The sequence below is a fragment of the Staurois parvus genome, unplaced genomic scaffold (assembly GCF_062004578.1).
Source record: "Staurois parvus isolate SC_StPar_1 unplaced genomic scaffold, SC_StPar_1.0 ptg000929l, whole genome shotgun sequence".
Taxonomy (NCBI): domain Eukaryota; kingdom Metazoa; phylum Chordata; class Amphibia; order Anura; family Ranidae; genus Staurois; species Staurois parvus.
Genome location: NW_028318725.1, coordinates 1307170 through 1327269, shown reverse-complemented (window position 1 = coordinate 1327269; position 20100 = coordinate 1307170). Strand labels below are relative to the sequence as shown.

General features: G+C 39.5%; 1 protein-coding gene across 1 annotated transcript in view; it reads left to right on the top strand.

The window, feature by feature from the left end:
* GLIS3 (GLIS family zinc finger 3) overlaps nt 1-20100 on the top strand; it is a 469802-nt gene that overhangs the window by 380514 nt on the left and 69188 nt on the right. Inside the window, exon 7 of the mRNA XM_089656697.1 lies at nt 12896-13070. Coding sequence (XP_089512823.1) covers nt 12896-13070 — 175 coding nt within the window. The remainder of the gene's footprint in view (nt 1-12895; nt 13071-20100) is intronic.

The window sequence follows — 20100 nt, the reverse complement described above, 5'->3', positions numbered from 1 at the left end:
AACGAAAGCCCAGGATTGCTCAAGATAAAACCACCATAAGTTAAAGGGGAACTACAAAGCATCTGAGCACTACAAGCCAAAAAATTCATTTTTAATATTCAAAGCAAACTCACCCATCCATTCATGTCTCCATGCTTTATTTTGCTGTGAAATCAATTTGATTAACACCCTCTAGCATTTCTGACAGTTGTCATCTTGAGTAAGGGTAGTTGATTCATGTAGCATTTACTTTATGGAATTAATTTGCCCTTTACTCAAGCATACAGGTGTGCTTAGCTGAGAAAATACCACCTTCCCTCCTGAAGACTCCTGGGATGTATGAATATATTTGTCCAGACCTGGTCAGCAGGAAGTAACTGAAATGTAAAAAAAAAAAGTTTAGAACAATTAAATATAAAATACATTCCTGTTTATTTACTAATATTAGCAGCATAATTATTACGTTTCCCTTAAATATTTTTCAATTTTGCCTTTAATATTTTTCAATTAAATGTGATGTTACTTTTCCTTACGGTATAAAACAGAATATTGGTAAAGCCTGGAAAAGTTAGGCCCTTCATATAGCCGAAACTGGACCCAATGTACTCAACTAATGCTTCACAAGAGAATTAAAGCTCAACTTTCTGATTTGTAACACAATATAGAAATAAAAAAGTTGCTGCAAACATAAAATGTGCATTATATCAAATTGTAAGTACCAATGTGAAAACTGAAGTGACGTATTGGAAGTGACGCAGCGGATATTGAGTGAGAAACGAGACCACTGTTTAATTCTCCTTTTAGTACAATACATCCTGCAGGCTGAGTTACTTGAATGCTGGATTGTTCTAGTTTTTTGTGAGTGTGTTTTTTATATAAATAAAGTGCTTTTTACTAACAGTTTTACACTATTGGAGTCCCTTGTTTGTTTTCTTGTTCATCATATGGGGAATTCCACCAGAGAGTAAAGTCAGGACTGGAAGCCATATTAGATGGAAGTCATCTGTGCAAGCTTTATATGCCAATCTGTAAAAAGAGAGGCATTGTTGTCTGTTGAGTCCTAGTTTGCTGGGGAGAGGTGTTTGAGCACTGGAGCACTTTCTATTCACGGTGGAGAGATTTAACTATTTTGAGAAGTTTATTTAAACTGCTGTTGGATGGATTAATCTTTATTTGAGCACTGGAGCACTTTTTAATCACAGTGGAAAGACTGAACTCTTGAATGTTTTTAGACATGTGGCAGGATGGACTAATATTTAGTTGTCATATACCTGGTTGCTTTGGTTTTCACAGTAGTGGTTATTTGATAAAATGAATATTTTATGTTCATACCACCTTTTGTATTGCTATATTGTGTTATGTATTTTGGGTATATTGAATTGAAGCCTGCAGCGAGATTGTACATTGTGTTAATATTTGTTTGGGACATTGGATGTCTGTAGCTTAAAGTGGTTGTAAAAGCAGAATGTTTTTTTTACCTTCATGCATTCTATACACAGAGGTAAAAAACCTTCTGTGTGCAGCAGCTCCCCCTGCCCCCTCAATACCTACCTGAGCCTCATCGCAATCCAGCGATGTGAATGACAGCCTCAACTGTCCCGGCTCTCTGCCTCCTCATTGGCTGAGACAGTTAATCACAGCCAGTCAGCCAATGAGGAGAGAGAGGGGGTGGGGCCAAGCCATGGCTCCATGTGTGAATGGACACAGGGAGTAGTGGGTGCCCCCATAGCAAGCTGCTTGTTGTGGGGGCACCCAACAGACAGGAGGAGCCAGAAGAGCCTGCGGGGGACACAAGAAGAGAAGAATCCAGGCTGCTCTGTGCAAAACCACTGCACACAGCAGGTAAGTATAGACGTGTGTTATTTTACAGGAAAAAAAATTAACCTTTAGAATCTCTTTAATTTCTGTGATTACATTTAAATGTTTTGATTGCTTGCAAAACATTAGAGAAATCTGTCAGTCTTGGACCACAAATTTCGTTCCAAATTTCATTTAATACTGACCTTTGCTTTTAAGACGATTGGTGCTTATGGTATTGTCTTCCCTGTCCCATCCTTCTCTTTCTTCATTTTCCTTTTCCACCTCTTCCTTTTACCCCCAACCCTATTGATAATGTGTTCTTATCAACCCCACACATTTAGTAAAGCTGGGTACACACTATAAGTTTATCTTTCTGTTCAACCCAGCAGTCTGAATGAATAAAATGTACAGATCACTGTACTAACACATTTGATGTTGGTGTCACAATCTCTCTGCTGAGCTATTTTGTTCTGACAGGGGAACTTCTCCCCCAGGCAAAACTATAAACACACTAATCAGTGCTCGCATCCATTGGCTGCAGGTGCTGATCGGAAGCTGGTTTTCCAGAATGCTCATTCGACAGTAGCCAGTTGTAAGACCGGTTTCTGGCTGATGAGGATCTGTATACAGGGTCCAAAAGTTGTCCACTTCCGTCTGAACCAACCATTTTCAGCATATTTCCAATAAACATATAATATATATAACAATAAACAAGATCTATCATATAATAATAATGTTCTTGGACAAGTGCCAACCTATCATGCATGTAAACGATAAAAACATGCTTTTTAGAAAATATAAGCCTTTTACAGTCTCATTTAACAATAGCCACACATACATTGAGGGTCCATACACACTGGCTTAAAAAAAACGCCAGTGCTCCTGGCAGAAAAAAACAAATTTGAGTGTTTTCTTTTGCTAGCGCTTAGGAGCGTTTAGCAGCATTTAGGAGCATTTAGCATTTTTTCCTGCCAGAAAATCACTATCAGAAATACAGAACAGAAGGATTTTTCTTTCTGCCTCTAAACGCTGAGCTCAAAATATGCCTCTAAACATCCTAATGTGTATGGACCCATTGGATAACATTAGATGCTTCTACAGGCTTAACACTAAACTCTTCTAGGAGCAGCATTTTTTTTTTAAGCCAGTGTGTATGGACCCTTATTCCTACATGGAAGTGCATCTAAAAATGCTAAAAATGCTTAGAGACCAAAAACCATATATAGTTATTTACAGTAGCCCGTACATGTTCATGCACATCCCAAACACATAGTAAATTATGTGAGCATTGGATTGCTAGTTCACATGGCATCAATGCACAATCATATGTGCATATCTATTAGTAGACCAGTCCCATTTTTCATTATTTGTTTAGCATGTTTCCCATGATTTTTGCAATTTTACTAGAGGCAACTTGTAATTGTTATGCCATGACATAGCTAAGAGGAAATCTGCTGTATTTTCTCCTAACATGTTTCTCTTCAATACCTTTATCTCTGATTTATTTAGCTGTAATAACCTATACATCTTTATCTGAAGCTATTTTTTGCAGCTTTTAAATTATGCCCTTTTGCTTTGTATAGCTTGTGTATGGAGACTATTTTTCTTACCTTACAACCCCATTATCCTTCAAATGGCAAGAGAGAAACATCTTGTCAACATTCAGCATGTTCTTCAGCTGAGATCATAAAAATAAGGGTGCAGAGAAGTATGTTCTCCCCGAATTTCTTTTCAAATAGACACTCAGAAGTAATGTGGTTTTACTGAATTACTCCAGGAACACTTATATGGAAGGTTAACAGTCTGTTCTGCTGACTTTTCAGGCAGCATGTGGGCGAGATGTGTCAAGTTTTGCCCATAACTAATAGAGAAAGACTAGCGATTAGTGCATTGGTTTGAAAACTAGGCATATTTAGATTTTTTGTTTTTATGAATATATTTATGTAGAGTTTTCTAATCTAAGGAGAATCATGCAATTCACAGATCATGATTGCCTGGATTCCTAAATTGTGTGCTACTCAACAAATCAGATGGACCCACATAGAAATATCCTTGAGAAATAAAAAGTGATAGGTCAGCAGTGCTCTTGATTTGTTAAATCCAAGTTGTCACTGAGAAGCTATTATACTTTTATAGGCTGAAACCTAGGGTAGAAATAACAATAATTCATTACATTATTTTAAATGTGAAACAAAACCCTGTATATTTTCTCAGAATAACCCAGCAGCTAATCTCTTTTATACTAATTTTACTAAACAGTTCCCAACTATGAAAGCTCAACTCTAGCCCTTTTTCTTAGTTTGGGATACAGTGGGGAATGAATACAACTTAAAGGCTCTTTTTGGACAGAATTTCTCTTTGCATAACAAACAGAAGCATTTCTAATGTCATTGCTGGCCCATCTATCCCTGCCTGATTTAAAACAAATAGAAATGGATTGTTCCGGAGGGTCCTCCTATTCCATAATTTTGGTAAATCTACAAGAAATTGTACAGAGATTGTACAATTATATTGCACAGTGTATGGCGATCGTTATACAAGTACATAGAAGGCAGAGTGGACAGAGACACTCAGCTGTCAAGCCCCATTCACATCTCCACATAGCGGGAACACACATTCCCACATGCATTATTTTTTGGGAATTTTGGAGCTTTTTCACTCATCACGCATTGGGGAGCCCATTCCATGAGACAATTGCCCCAAAGAAGCTGCAGAACTTTTTTTGGAGTGGAGCATGGTGTGTTTTTACCACACTTTTTGGTGCATTTGCCATGCATTTATCATGCAACAAATGCATGCCTGCTACCCCTTCTTGGGGTGCCTTTTACATGTAATGACAATGCAAGCATGATGTGCATTTGCAGTGCATTTCTGAAACGCATGGTTTTCTGTGCAGCTTGCCATGCGTTTGGAAATTCACAGATGTGAACGGAGCCTCACTGTTCTTGTGTAAACACTTGAATTTCACTTTTAGGCCCCATTCACACTTAGCATAGTAGGAGTGCACATTTTTGGCTCATTTTTCCCACAGCACACATAGCACAGCCCATTGTTTTTAAAGTGAGAAGAAATCTCCCAAATGGATATTGTAACTGTAACTGTACCCTGTAACTATTCTAACCTTTCTACTGAGGTTCTAACACTTCTATCCAAAACTGAACAAAAAGTCTTGGCTAGAAATTGATTTTAATATTTGTTTTCCCTAATGTGACCATGTATGTTTGATGTGAACACAAGACTTAATTTTTGATTGTAAAGATACTGTATTTCACAATTGCCCTTTTCTAAGAACTCCATTTATTTTCCATGTTGGTCCTTGATTCCAATTCTCCTTATCTACTTTTTTTATATAAAGTATTTTAAATTAACACTTATTACATGTATGAGATGTTTGATTTGATATTTTTTTTATATTTGTTGATATTTATTTATTATATGCCTGATGGTCAAGCCAAAATCTATTAAAGGCAAAGCTTTTACCATATTGAATTCAATCAAAAAATGTCACTTTGTTGTAAATGTGTTATTAAAAATAAACTATAAGGGCAATAGATTGGGACTGTTTTATATATATGGGTACTGGAAAAAAATTTTGTACACACCATAAGTGTATGTTCGATAAGGTAACTATCACCAAGATAGTTCAGGAAATAGCTTGTTATAGTTCAGCTTGCAATCATTGGTTAGGAGTTAGGATTATGGGTAATTAATGTACCACATGCCAGAGTCTAACTACCGTGTGCAAACCTTTGCACAACAATTTTAAAAAATGAAACTCCCCCATTACATATGCTTTTCGACCTTCCTTAAAGGAAAACTTCATTAAGCATTTGCCCTCCAGAAGATTTAACTCCCCAACCCTCCTGACCAGGTCATTTTTTGCGATACAGCACTGCGTTACTTTAACTGATGATTGCGCGGTCATGCAATACTGTACCCAAAAGAAATGTATGTCCTTTTTTCCCACAAATAGAGCTTCCTTTAGTGGTATTTGTTCACCTCTGCATTTTTTATTTTTTGCGCTATAAACACCTTTCAAAAAAAGACCGACAATTCTGAAAAAAAAAAATATCTTTGACTTTTTTGCTATAAAAAAAAATTTAAAAAATAAAATGTCTTCATAAATTTAGACCAAAATATTTTCTGCTACATGTCTTTGCTAAAAATAATCCCACTATGGTGTCCGTTTATGACACAGAGAATAGCTGCGATTCAACAGATCTCAGCTATTCTCTGGTCATTCACAGTTTATGACACTCAGGAGATCATGTCAGCCCTTCTCTGGAGATCTGTGTTCTCCCTCCAGATTCTCCAGCCCAGAGCTGGAGAATCAGAGGAACCGAAAATTAAGCAGAGATAATTTACCTCTGTTTAGTAAACTGATCTTTTACTATAATCTCGAGAGATTATAGTAAAATGAGCCGTTTTTCAGAGTTTGTAGACCGTTCTCCAGCGTTTGGAGACCGTTCTCCCTTCGTTCGGAGAACTGCTTCATAAACTGCATTCACAGGAGAACTGTGTTCTCCGAGAATGCCGGAGAACTGAGCAGCGATCTATTACCGCTGGTTCACAAACGGACACCTAAGTATCAATTAATAGGTGGTATATACCGTGGGGAAATTGTGCAAGTTCTCCCACTTACAAAGATGAGAGAGGCCTGTAATTGGCATCATAGGTAGACCTCAACTATGAGAGACAAAATGAGAAAACAAATCCAGACAATCACATTGGCTGATTTGGAAAGAATTTATTTGCAAATTATGGTGGAAAATAAGTATTTGGTCACCTACAAACAAGCAAGATTTCTGGCTCTCACAGACCTGTACCTTCTTCTTTAAGAGGCTCCTCTGTCCTGCACCCATTACCTGTATAAATGGCACCTGTTTGAACTTGTTATCAGTATAAAAGACACCTGTCCACAACCTCAAACAGTCACACTCCAAACTCCACTATGGTGAAGACTAAAGAGCTGTCGAAGGACACCAGAAACAAAATTGTAGACCTGCACCAGGCTGGGAAGACTGAATCTGAAATAGGCAAGCAGCTCGGTGTGAATAAATCAACTGTGGGAGCAATAATTAGAACATGGAAGACATACAAGACCACTGATAATCTCCCTCGATCTGGGGCTCCACGCAAGATCTCATCCCGTGGGGTCAAAATGATCACAAGAACGGTGAGCAAAAATCCCAAGACCACACGAGGGGACCTAGTAAATGACCTGCAGAGAGCTGGGACCAACGTAACAAAGGCTACCATCAGTAACACACTACGCCGCCAGGGACTCAGATCCTGCAGTGCCAGACGTGCCCCCCTGTTTAAGCCAGTACATGTCCAGGCCCATCTGAAGTTTGCTAGAGAGCATGGAGGATGATCCAGAAGAGGATTGGGAGAATGTCATATGGTCAGATGAAACGAAAATAGAACTGTTTGGTAGAAACACAACTCGTCGTGTTTGGAGGAGTGAGAATGCTGAGTTGCATCCAAAGAACACCATACCTACTGTGAAGCATGGGGGTAGCAACATCATGCTTTGGGGCTGTTTCTCCGCAAAGGAACCAGGACGACTGATCCATGTATGGGACAGAATGAATGGGACCATGTATCGTGAGATTTTGAGTGCAAACCTCCTTCCATCAGCAAGGGCATTGAAGATGAAACGTGGCTGGGTCTTCCAACATGCCAATGATCCCAAACATACTGCCCGGGCAATGAAGGAGTGCCTTCGTAAGAAGCATTTCAAGGTCCTGGAGTGACCTAGCCAGTCTCCAGATCTCAACCCCATAGAAAACCTTTGGAGGGAGTTGAAAGTCCGTGTTGCCCAGCGACAGCCCCAAAACATCATTGCTCTAGAGGAGATCTGCATGGAGGAATGGGCCAACATACCAGCAACAGTGTGTGCCAACCTTGTGAAGACTTACAGGAAACGTTTGACCTCTGTCATTGCCAACAAAGGATATATAACAAAGTATTGAGATGAACTTTTGATATTGACCAAATACTTATTTTCCACCATAATTTGCAAACAAATTCTTTCTAAATCAGCCAATGTGATTGTCTGGATTTGTTTTCTTATTTTGTCTCTCATAGTTGAGGTCTACCTATGATGCCAATTACAGGCCTCTCTTATCTTTTTAAGTGGGAGAACTTGCACAATTGGTGGCTGACTAAATACTTTTTTGCCCCACTGTATACTGGAATTTTACTTTTATTTTTTTTATACTAGTAATGGCGGCAATCAGCGACTTATAGTGGGTCTGCAGCAGGCATTCTTACACTGGGTGGGAACTGACAAACTGCCACTGACATCTCCAGTGACAATAAAACAGTGATCAGTGCTAACAAATAAGCACTGGCACTGTACTAATGGCACTGGGTAGGAAGGGGTTAACATCTGGGGCGATCAAAGGGTTTACAGTGTGCTGTGTGTGTTTTACTATGTGTACGTGTTGTGTTTTACTTGAGAGACATGCTGCTTTGTATCCCTCTGCTGTGCAGAAAGATACAAAGCAGCATGTCCATGCTGACAGGAGAGATATCTGTGTTGTTTGCACACAGATCCCTTCCCTCTCAGCTCTGTCGATGATCACCGGAACAAGGTGATTGACATGTCCAGCAACCAATAGCGGCGAGGGTAGGGTGGCATATGCACATGCCCCTATGCAGAAATACAAAATCACATATTTTTACATGATTTTGCACAGCGCAGCTGCCCTGTAGCAGCATATCTGCTATGGGGCGGCTCTTTTGTGGTTAAAATAGTGGTGACTACTTTGCACCCAACAACTGTTGGGACAATTAACACTTTGGTCAGAAGTCTGTAATGTATATATTGGCATAAAGAGTGCTGGGGTCAGGAGTATATATTGCATGTTGAGTGCAGCGGTCAGGAGTATGAAATGAAACACAAACTGTATATAGTGCAGGGCTCAGATGTGCATAACTAACAGAGTACAGACTCATGACTGAGTGATGCACAGAGTGCAGGACTCAGGAGTGCCTAATGTACAAAGTGTGAGGATCAGGAGCACATAATACACAGTGTCCAGTGCAGGAGTACAGGACTCTGCATTTCATAATGCATAAGGTGAAGGGCTTAGGCGTGCATAATGCAAAGAGAGCAGAGGTCAGGAGTAGGTAACACACAGGTACAACTGAAAATCCCCCCTCCCATCACTATCCCGAATTAGCACCAGTAAAGAGCCCCCAATTCCCTTGTAGAGAGCCATGATATGCCTCCCAGTTTAAATCCCCCTCTCCCCCTCATCTTTGAAATCCAATCACCAGACCTCAGATACAACAATACTGCAGAGTGAGAGGAAAGCCTTTCTTTGACTGAATACTCTTTTTAGAGTCAAAGTAGAACTTAGTGGGGCAGGGAAGCCCCCCTCCCCCAGCTCTAAACTGCCACTGTATCTGAGGTCTGACAGTATGTGAGGTCTGACAAGGGTGTGCAGGTCACCCTGCACGCCCATGGTGTTAATGCAACGCACCATACACATGTTAGTGTATTGTAGTGTCATTCATTTTATAAGCACCTCAATGTACTAAAGGAACGCACCTGCATGCAATGCCCCTCAAAACATGGTGATGCACTACTGAGATGTGTGTTGTGAATTGTGCTGGTGATTGCCCATTTGTTCTAGATTCATTGTAGCGCATTGGCCACCCATTCAAATTAATGGCCTGCCTTAAGGTACCACAAGTTAACAGACCAGATAGATGTGTATGGAACCAAAGGATGTAGTGTTAGGGATAGGTTAACTACTTATGGGTAATTTGCAGGGTTTGGACAGTGTTCTTTCAGTGTGGAGGGAAAGGTTAATGTGTTTGTAAAGTCAAAACTCCTGTTGGGTTGTTACTGCTATCTGGGGCTCCAACAGAGATTTACTCTCGCTTCCTATCGTGTTGCCAATAGTTTTACCAGACAGGAAGGGAGGGTGTTAGTCTTCAGATTGTGTACACTTACAAACAGCACAAGAGACAGATGTCAGCTGTTTAAAGTGTTCTATGTACCATTCTGAGGAAGTGACCAGTGTAGTATCATGAAAAGCGTTGATGGTGTTTTATACTATTCTTTGAGCAAAAAATATTGAATCAATGAAGAATCAATTTCTCAGCTTCTCCTTCATATTTGGGTAGCTCTGCTGTCACGAGTTTGTCACCTTTGGGGCTCATAAACCTCTTATCATGAGCACACCAGAATCCTGAGACCGCAGAGCGTAGCATCGTCAGGATCACCTCACAAAGCATTGACAGTAACCTTACTCTGCGCAGGGACAGACATATTCCGTGCAGGCTTTTCTGATCCCCCCTTATGGGAGCTCTGCAACCTCACAGATGTGAGTAAACCATTGCAATTTACCTATTCATTGTTTATTTCATCCAATTATCAGTCAAACTACTACAGCATAAGGAACTCTCTTGCGGCCTCTATCACTTTTTTTCCTTTTTGTCTCCTTATCTTTGGAGGTACAGTAGATCTGCATCCCTTATTTGTTGGTAGATCTAAATGAGGTTATACTGTATATTGTGATTGTAAAGGATATGACCAAAGAATCTTGCATTCATTTTAATCCTTGGTCACTAAAACATTTGGTTTAAAAAATGATAAAGGTAAATAGCTGTGTATACACAGTTTACCTATTGCTAGTTTTGAGTATTACGTAACATCGTAGATATGTTTTGTATGACTTTCATAAATACAACAGACTAGTTGACCACATTGTGAAAATTGATTATTCACTGTTAAATATATAAAACAACATACTGGCTTACATGAATGTCAATGAAATCTATAACTAGAAATGTTTGTCTGGGAATTCCTGGAATCAAAGATGTTTGTTATTTAAGGATGTACTACTACACATTACACACAAATAAACTGGGACATTCCAAGTGTTATTTTCAAAATCACTGTATTACTTCCATTGGCGCCCCATCACTTCATTGCCAAGAAATTACACGGAGCCACATCTATAAGGATGAGTAAGCTGAAAAGCCAGATGTTAAAGTGTACCTCCCTAGAGAAAAAATAAAGAAAACCAGTCTCAGTTCTTGAAACTGCAATTTCTATTACTCCATGGAAAAAGAAGTTGCTGGTAATATACTTAGATGCCTAGATGATTAACACTCCTAGGACTTCTACTAAAATGTAAATTAAGACATCAAGCACACAGTCCATTTTTACCAAATTCCACTTTTATACCAAACATTGTAAAAACACTGTAGAAATACTTAATTTCTTATAAACGGTGCTTTGATAAATAAAGTCCATTGCAGCACCTGGTGTACTAACAAGTCTCCAGATTTTGAGTTTGTAAAGGGTTATCTTTTTTGGCATTACTTTGTGAGACTCTATGTGGTTGATTTACAAAAACTGAAGAGTACAGCTCTGCATAGAAACCAATCAGCTTCCAGATTTTTTGTCAAAGTTTAATTGAACAAGCTGAAGTTAGAAACTATTTGGCTACCATGCACAACTGCTCCAGATTTTGCACTTTCCAGTTTTAGTAAATCAACCCCTATATATTAGGTCATGTAAGCAATTAAGCCTATCTTCTCATCAGGAATAGGGATGAAAATACTGAGCAATGATTAGCTTGACATTTTCCAAACTCTGCAGGATATCTGCAAATACCTAACATAGTGCCCAAACCTCAAAAGGGCATGGGTAGCTGGCCGCTGCCATAGGTGACATGTACCAATGCAAAAAAAAATAATACCATTTAGCAGGGAGTCATTTAAGGAGGCTTTAAAGCATTTAAAATACATAATTCCTTTCAATAATATTCTTGGGAAATGCCTTAAAGTAGAACTAAAGGCAAATCATTTCAATTTGGATAGAGTAAGGGATAGTTATAACCCCCATCAGTTTTTTTTCCATCTGTGTTCCATTTGGGATATTTCCTTTAAATTTCTGTCCAAATGAGGACATTTCTGGTTGTCAACAAGGTCACCAGAACTAGCATCCCCGTTGGAAGATATCCCTTCTATTCCTACTCTGGTGACAACCCAGAATTTGCACATGAAGTTATGCACCACTTCAATGTACGCTAGCAAAAGCCACATATAGAAAAGTAAAACTATTGCTGCCAAATTGCAATTTCCCCCCATTATTAGTACAAACATATTTATATATCAGACCCAGACCTAGCACAAGGCAAGGGTCATATAATAAATTTAGCCATACTAGTTTGGACCCACATGAGTTGATTTAAATGCAAATAGGCTGTTCATTTTCCAAAGGGAATTTTCCCTTAGCTTACTGAATGTGGGAAAAATTCACTGTGAAAAAAATAATCATATGTAGGGGAAAAAAAACATTACATTATAGCATCTCATTCACTGAGCTAAGAAAAAATTATCTTGGAAACTGAACAGTTTATTTGCCTTTAGTAAATCCACTCCATGGAGTCTGAAAAAAAAAAAATTTTTTTGATATCATTAGCATTTGGAAGTAGATAAAAAATGATGTAGTAGCAATAATTAGCAATTACTATAAGTATACAAACACACATATGTAATCATAAACATAGTATTCTAATTTATGTTAAATAGTCTTTCTTAAAAGACTGAGCTGTGATGCCCCAGTTCAGTGGAATTTTTTTTTTCAGGAAAGGTAAATATTTTAGTCCTTCTATTACTCTGTATTTATTGACTCAAGCAAGAGTGTTAAAATCACTTTTTGCTATTTTTTATTGCTAGCTATTTGGAGTTTTCTCGGTAGTAAAAGTTGATTGCTGATTGGTTACTGTGAATGACTGCACTTTTCACGCTCAAGTTTCCCTTATTAAATGTGTCTATACATTTAAGCACATGTAGTGTTAGTCAAAACACAGATGGCAGAAATAGAAATATATAATCCTGTAGTGTCACCAAAAGATCAGCTACTCACGCAGATTGTAAGTAGTCAGTGAGCCATTTTTCCTTCTGTGGCAGATATTACAGAAAGCAAATAAGCAGGATCATAGATTACTTGTTCAGATTTGCTGCGAGGGTCCTTTTTCTTTCAGTATTATTTTCTTTCACTCTGATTTCCTAAATTTTGTTCAACTGTTTAATACCAAGCAAAAACAAAAGCTATTTTGTATATAATGTGTTTTCTCTTTTATAGCTGCCCTGTTCTCCAGTTCTCATTCAAGTAGAAGTGGAACTGCTGGTGGGAATGTGCCTCAGTCTCAGCCTCTTGCTTCCAGCCACCCTTCTCCGGGGAGTAACATGCAATCAAGTCCTCATAACCCCTCATCCCAGCTACCTCCTCTTACACCTATGGAACCAGGCTCTGATAGGTATGGGTGTGTGTAACCATTTCTTTATGTATATTCAGAATGTTGACTGTTATAACTAACTAATCTCAGAATAGATTTTTTTGGTACTGGTGGAGGGTATCAGCTTGGATTTCCTTGTCCTGTGTGGAACGGGACTGGGTTCAATCCAACTATTGTCTGGTCTTGTCCACTCAGCTTGGCTCAGTCAAAACTGCGGACCTGACTTGTAGTTTGGTCCCCATATAGCCAATTGGAGAACTGACTTGGAGACACAGAATGCAGACATATTTTTTTATTTGTTCTCAAATGAATTCTCCATAGGAACATATGGGGGACGCAGACTCACAACAGTGGTGGCTTAATCAAAAAGGATAGACTTTCTTTTGTGGTCCCAGGTAACAACAAAATAGATGATCGAATGCAGTCACGCTACACCCAAAATTAATACAAAGTACTGTGTTTGGAGGAGGTGTGAATCAATGATATGATCCCCTCTGCTGCAATCATATAATGCCTTGCATTCATTGAAAAGAATGTAAGATGTTTTTTAAATGGCAGGGATGCCAAGTGAGCGATCCTCAGTATTCCCAACTACAAAGCAGCAGCCAAGCATGCAACTGACTGCATATGAGGTCTTTTATTTTTAAAGTGCAAATGTACATATAAAAATAGGTTTGGCTTGAGTGATCTGGGATAAGCAACTTTTATGCCTCCCAGATCACTTTTTCTTGTGTTTAGATGTTCTGGCTTTAAAGAAGGTCCAGCCACGTTCAGGCACACTTATACACTGCTCCAAAAAATTAAAGGAACACTTTTTAATCGTAGTATAGCAACAAGTCAATTAAATTCCTGGGATATTGATCTGCTAAGTTAAGTAGCAAAAGGAGTTGGAGAGCTAGACAGGGCCGTAGAAGGTCCTTAACCCATCAGCAGGACCGGTATCTGCTCCTTTGTGCAAGGAGGAACAGGATGAGCACTGCCAGAGCCCTACAAAATTACCTCCAGCAGGCCACTGATTTGAATGTCTCTGACCAAAAAAATCAGGAACAGACTTCATGAGGGTGGCCTGAAGGCCCGATATCCTCTAGTGGGCCCTGTGCTCACTGCCCGGCACCATAGAGATCAATTGGCATTTGCCATTGAACACCAGAATTGGCACATGTGACAGACATGAAAGGGTCTGGAGAAGCCATGGAGAACGTTATGCTGCCTGTAACATCGTTCAGCATAACTATTTTGGTGGTGAGTTAGTGATGGTCTGGGGAGGCATATCCATGGATGGGGCAATACAGGCTAGACAATGGCACCCTGACTGCCATTAGGTATTGAGATGAAATCCTTCGACCCATTGTCAGACCCTACGCTGGTGCAGTGGGTCCTGAATTCCTCCTGGTGCACGATAATGCCCGGCCTCATGTGGTGAGAGTAAGCAGTTCCTGGAGGATGAAGGAATTAATACAACTGAAAGGCCCCCACACTTGCCTGACCTAAATCCAATAGATCACCTCTGGGATATCATGTTTTGGTCCATCCAATGCCACCAGGCTGCTCCTCAGACTGTCCAGGAGCTCAATGATACCCCGGTCCAAATCTGGGAGGAAATACCCCAAGACACTATCCATCATCTCATTAGGAGCATGCCCCAACAATGTCAGGTATACATACAAGCACGTGGGAGGGGGGGGGGCATACAAACTACTGAGTACTATTTTGAGTTGTTGGAATGAAATTTTAGCAAAATGGACTAGCCTGCTGCATCATTTTTTCACTTTGATTTTCAGGGTATCTTTAAATAATTCAGTCCTCTATAGGTTGCTAATTTTCATTTCCATCATCAATGGGGAATCCTTACGTTTCTAACACATTACCCAGTCCATATCAGTATAGATATCCAGCATGATATTTTTCCCTATTAAGATCTGATGTGTTTTCAAAGTGCTCCTTTAATTTTTGTTGAGCAGTGTACATGTTTCCATGAAACATGTCAAAAAATGTAGCTAAATCTCAGTTTGAAAACCTTGGGTCTTTTTTACCTGACGTTCTTCTACCCCCTCCACACACACACATACACACACGTCCCAGTGACAACAATTTTTAGATGTATGTATTTTATGCTTAAAGCCCATCTCCAGTGAAAGAAAAAAATGTTTTCTTGCTTTAGGAATGCCCCTAAATGCTCGTTTTCCCCTGCAACCAGTACTCTTCTCTATTCTCCTACACTATCCCTTGGCGTCCTCAAGTCTAATGCAGGGCTTTGGGCTCTATATATTTTATGATGTCAGAGGAACTGCAGGCCCCTAAACATTAGGGAGAAGAGTAAGAAAAACTGATGTTTGTGGTCCCAAGGACCTAAACGGGCCTTTAACCCTTGCATTTCAGGGGCAGCCGCACCACAAGGGAGCATTTTTCCTTTCCCCAGAGTTCAGCTATAAATATATATATTGGTCTTATGCGTGCTGATGGTTGATTATAATGTATTATATACATTCTTTTAGCACAGACGCTTACATTTATTTTATTTAGATTTGAAGGGAGCCTAATGTGTCTATTAAAGCCACTTTTTTGTCTCATCTAAGATTTTACTGCCAAATGTACTTGGGAAGCATGATCAGACTTCCCATGAACTATTTTAGCTGTAAACCTTGAGGCATTAATACATTTTTCTTAAATCATTTCTGCATGGGTATAGGTTTAAAATAGCAGTTTTATTGAAATATAAAAGAATAATGTCATATAGAGGAGCAAATTGTGTTTCAACAATAGTATTTCTTAACATTAATGCTTGGCTATAAAAGAAAAAACAATATGTCACAGTGAAATATATCATTAGGATATAAAAAGCTAAGTTAATGAATCTTGTATAAAAGATGTGAGATTGTACATGCAAATACAAATTTTTTTTATGGGCTGAAGCAGCATAGAGAGCTGGCTGCTGGATCGTATAGCTAAAAGCTTAGATATTTTCACTGAATCATTCATATGGTTTTTTTAGTGGTAGGCTGTGGTTTCAGCTAGCGTTAGGCGTTGAAGTGCCGAATAAGGGAGATTTATAAGGAACTGTCCTGTGCATTTTACCTATTTGTTGTAAAAACAAAGACCTTATACTCAGTAAGGTGGTGCATTTACAAGAAAGCAGTACTATTTTCAAAACCCTCAATAATAGCAGAACTGCTGTTAAAGCATGGGTGTTCAACCTTTTGAAGAGCGAGGGCCACTCAAGTGATTTAGCAATGCTTCATGGGCCACAATAAAATGAAATGGTTCTGAATTTTGATTTTTTTTATTTTGAATAGGGTAATGAACATTTTCCTCCTGCAGCTGAATGCCGCAGGAGGGAGAAGAGAAGTCAATTTTCAATGGTTGCTGCCCATCCTATCCAAGTGTAAAACAAAACTTGACAGGGAGGCCACACACACTACACCTATTGTTGGGGGATGTGGTAAAAACACATATCAACTATGGGGTTTTACAGCCCCCTAAATCACAAATGTGAACCAGTCCATACAGTTCCCCTCTAAGGTTGCTTTCACAATGATTTGCTGTGGGTTACCCACACCGTGGGTGCAGTGCAGTGAGTCTGTGATTTTCCTTTGGGTTAGCTGCTCTTTTACATAGACTTCTACTATATCTTGCAGGTGTGATGCATTTTCTGAAAACGCTCCAAAACTTCTGCTTTCAGTTTGAGGTGGAGGGCCAAATCAGAGGGCTCTGAGGGCACAATGTTGAGCACCCCTGTGTTAAATCAATAAAAGAACACCAGTCTTTATATTTTGATGTTTTGATGATACAGGTAGCAGATTACCTATCACCCTAAACCTTATGAAGGTACTTGTTTACATCTTCAGTCTACAGCATGCCCTTCTTCACCCTTTCCATAGGCCTACATACATATCAATCTAAACTCATCATTACTAGAAGCAGATGCCTAGGGGACAACAGTATCATGCAAAAAGGCAAAGCACACTGATTGTACAGTCTGCTCCAATTGTTTTCTCTGATTTACAGCTAGATGGGTACACTCTGTGCAGCATATGCAAAGCCATCCAAGCACTCAAGCTGCATCTCAGTTTGACTAGATTTGTGCTGCTCTCTCAACTGCGATCAGCATATCATGGGCAGTGACACCAAACACAGTGTATTGCTAGTGTACTGATGATGGCTGCAAATTGATTTGATGTGATCCTCATATTGTTCTGTGAGTGAGAGGAGATCAGAATGGTGCCCCTTTGCACTGACACATTGCACACATGGCATATGCCACTTAGAGAGATGAACTCCTGACAAATTCTTGTGTTGGTGAGATAGTTGATCTTGAGTTACTGGGTCTCCACACCTGCTGCAGACATTATGAGGGAGTCCCAGTCTCCCTGCTGTATTTTTTATATATATTAAGATAAACACAACAGGAGGGGCTAGAACGTGAAACAGTGGGCATTAACACCTAAAGACCCCAGGTGGACAGGTAGAGAGTTGGGAATTTTGGCAGGGAGATCTCACTGTTGTGGTACCTGAAACATATTAGGAGATGGGGGCTGACTCAGCTCAGGCTCCACTTGCATTTAAATTATCACTGGTAAGTGAGACATGTCCTATCACTGATTCTTTAAGAATATTGAAACATTAGCCATGAGACGTATAGATGCTTGAAAATCCCTGAGGTTCAGCATCTGGCCAAAGAAATCTGATGCTTAAAGGTTCTGAATTAGTGTTTAGAAAATAAAATGTACGATTGATTTTAAGATCTAATGTTTTGTTATCAAATACAACTACCATAGCATATTGGTAGGAAACAAGGGGTTACTTTACTCAATAGCATGAAATTAAAATTCCTCATGTAACTTCCCAGCTTCAGTATAGTCTACTTTCCCGTGCCCAACATTGCGCAGACTTTAAAAGTAGAAAACCCTTGCAGTATTGGACTTTTTCAGGAATATTTAACCTCCCTAGCGGTATGATTATTTCAGATTTTTGGTGCTGAAAGCGGTACCATTATTTTGCATGGAAATATGTTTTTTTTTTATTGTAGGGCTGTAATTTTTAGGAATAACTCACTGAAATCTGTCCGAACAAGAGTCTAGTAAACATCCCGGGTATGATAAAATTTGAAACACTAAATCATAAATTATAATTTAATAAATAATCATAAAAATAATAATATAATAATAATAAATTTAATTTAATAATATAATCAAACCAAAAACACTTAAATTTGAAATATAGCGCCAAGTTCGCACATCACTGAGCAAAGTCGCAAAATCGTTTTCAGTGTCTGATGACGAATTTCCCCACAAATCATTATCACTCAATTCTGCAAGTGGTTCTGATTTACTATCGCTGTTCTCTAGCTGGTCTAAAACCGCTTTTGACCTAAAGTGACGCTTTTTGGACACCATGGACATTTCTCAGTTTCCAGGCAATAAGAACAGTAAAAATGCAGGCAGGGCACAGGACAAAGCACTCGGGACAACATGTATGTGAAATGGTTTGATACAGTAATGGAATACTATGTGATTTTAGTGATTTTAGTGAATGTCACTTTTTGTCATTTTTGAATTTCCCGCCGTTCCGTCCCCCGTACGTCCCGACGCTCACAGGGGATGGAACCCAGATGACAGATGCCGGCATCCGCCGGATTACATTGTCGGGGACACTGCAGGAGGGACATCGTGGGAGCGCAGGACAAGGTAAGTGATACAGGGATCGTGGAGCAGCGCCGCATGGTATTCCCGAGTGTAGCTCGGGGTTACCGCTTGTGGTACTGAAACCTTACCCTGAGCTACACTTGGGAATACCGCCAGGGGGGTTAAATTGCAGCAGCTCTTTAGCAAATTTATTTTTTTCTGTTCTAATAAGACAAGATACTACAATGCAAATACTAAGGGATTGATTTACTAAAGGCAAATAGGAAATTATTTTGCAAGGGAAGTTTCCCTTAGATTTAGTGAAAGCGGTTAAGCTGTACTGACTTCCACTGATATTCATGTGCAAGCAAACATACACCCTTTATTTTCCTTGCATGTGATTGGGTATTCTTTGCAAAGTGAATTTTCAAACATTCACTAAGCTATGGGAAAATTCCCTTGACTGTAGCAAATCAACCACTATGCTTTTATATATACAGGTGAAACTCGAAAAATTAGAATATCGTGCAAAAGTTAATTTATTTCAGTAATGCAACTTAAGGTGAAACTAATATATGAGATAGACTCATTACATGCAAAGCAAGATAGTTCAAACTGTGATTTGTCATAATTGTGATGATTATAGCTTACAGCTCATGAAAACCCCAAATCCACAATCTCAGAAAATTAGAATATTACAATCAATAAAACAAGGATTAGACATAGAACAATATCGGACCTCTGAAAAGTATAAGCATGCATATGTACTCAGTACTTGGTTTGGGCCCCTATTGCAGCAATTACTGCCTCAATGCGGCGTGGCATGGAAGCTATCAGCCTGTGGCACTGCTGAGGTGTTATGGAAGACCAGGATGCTTCAATAGCGGCCTTCAGCTCTCCTGCATTGTTTGGTCTCATGTCTCTCATCTTTCTCTTGGCAATGCCCCATAGATTCTCTATGGGGTTCAGGTCAGGCGAGTTTGCTGGCCAATCAAGCACAGTATTCCCACGGTCACTGAACCAGGTTTTGGTGCTTTTGGCAGTGTGGGCATGTGCCAAGTCCTGCTGGAAAATGAAGTCAGCATCCCCATAAATCTTGTCTGCGGAATGAAGCATGAATTGCTCCAAAATCTCCTGGTAAACGGCTGCATTGACCCTGGACTGAATGAAGCACAGTGGACCAACACCAGCAGATGACATGGCTCCCCAAATCAACACAGACTGTGGAAACTTCACACTGGACTTCAAGCATCTTGCAGTGTGTGCCTCTCCATTTTTCCTCCATACTCTGGGTCCTTGGTTTCCAAATGAGATGCAAAAGTTGTTCTCGTCGGAAAAGAGGACTTTGGACCACTGAGCAACAGACCAGGTCTGTTTTTCTTTAGCCTAGGTAAGACTCTTCTGACATTGTTTGTTGTTCAGGAGTGGCT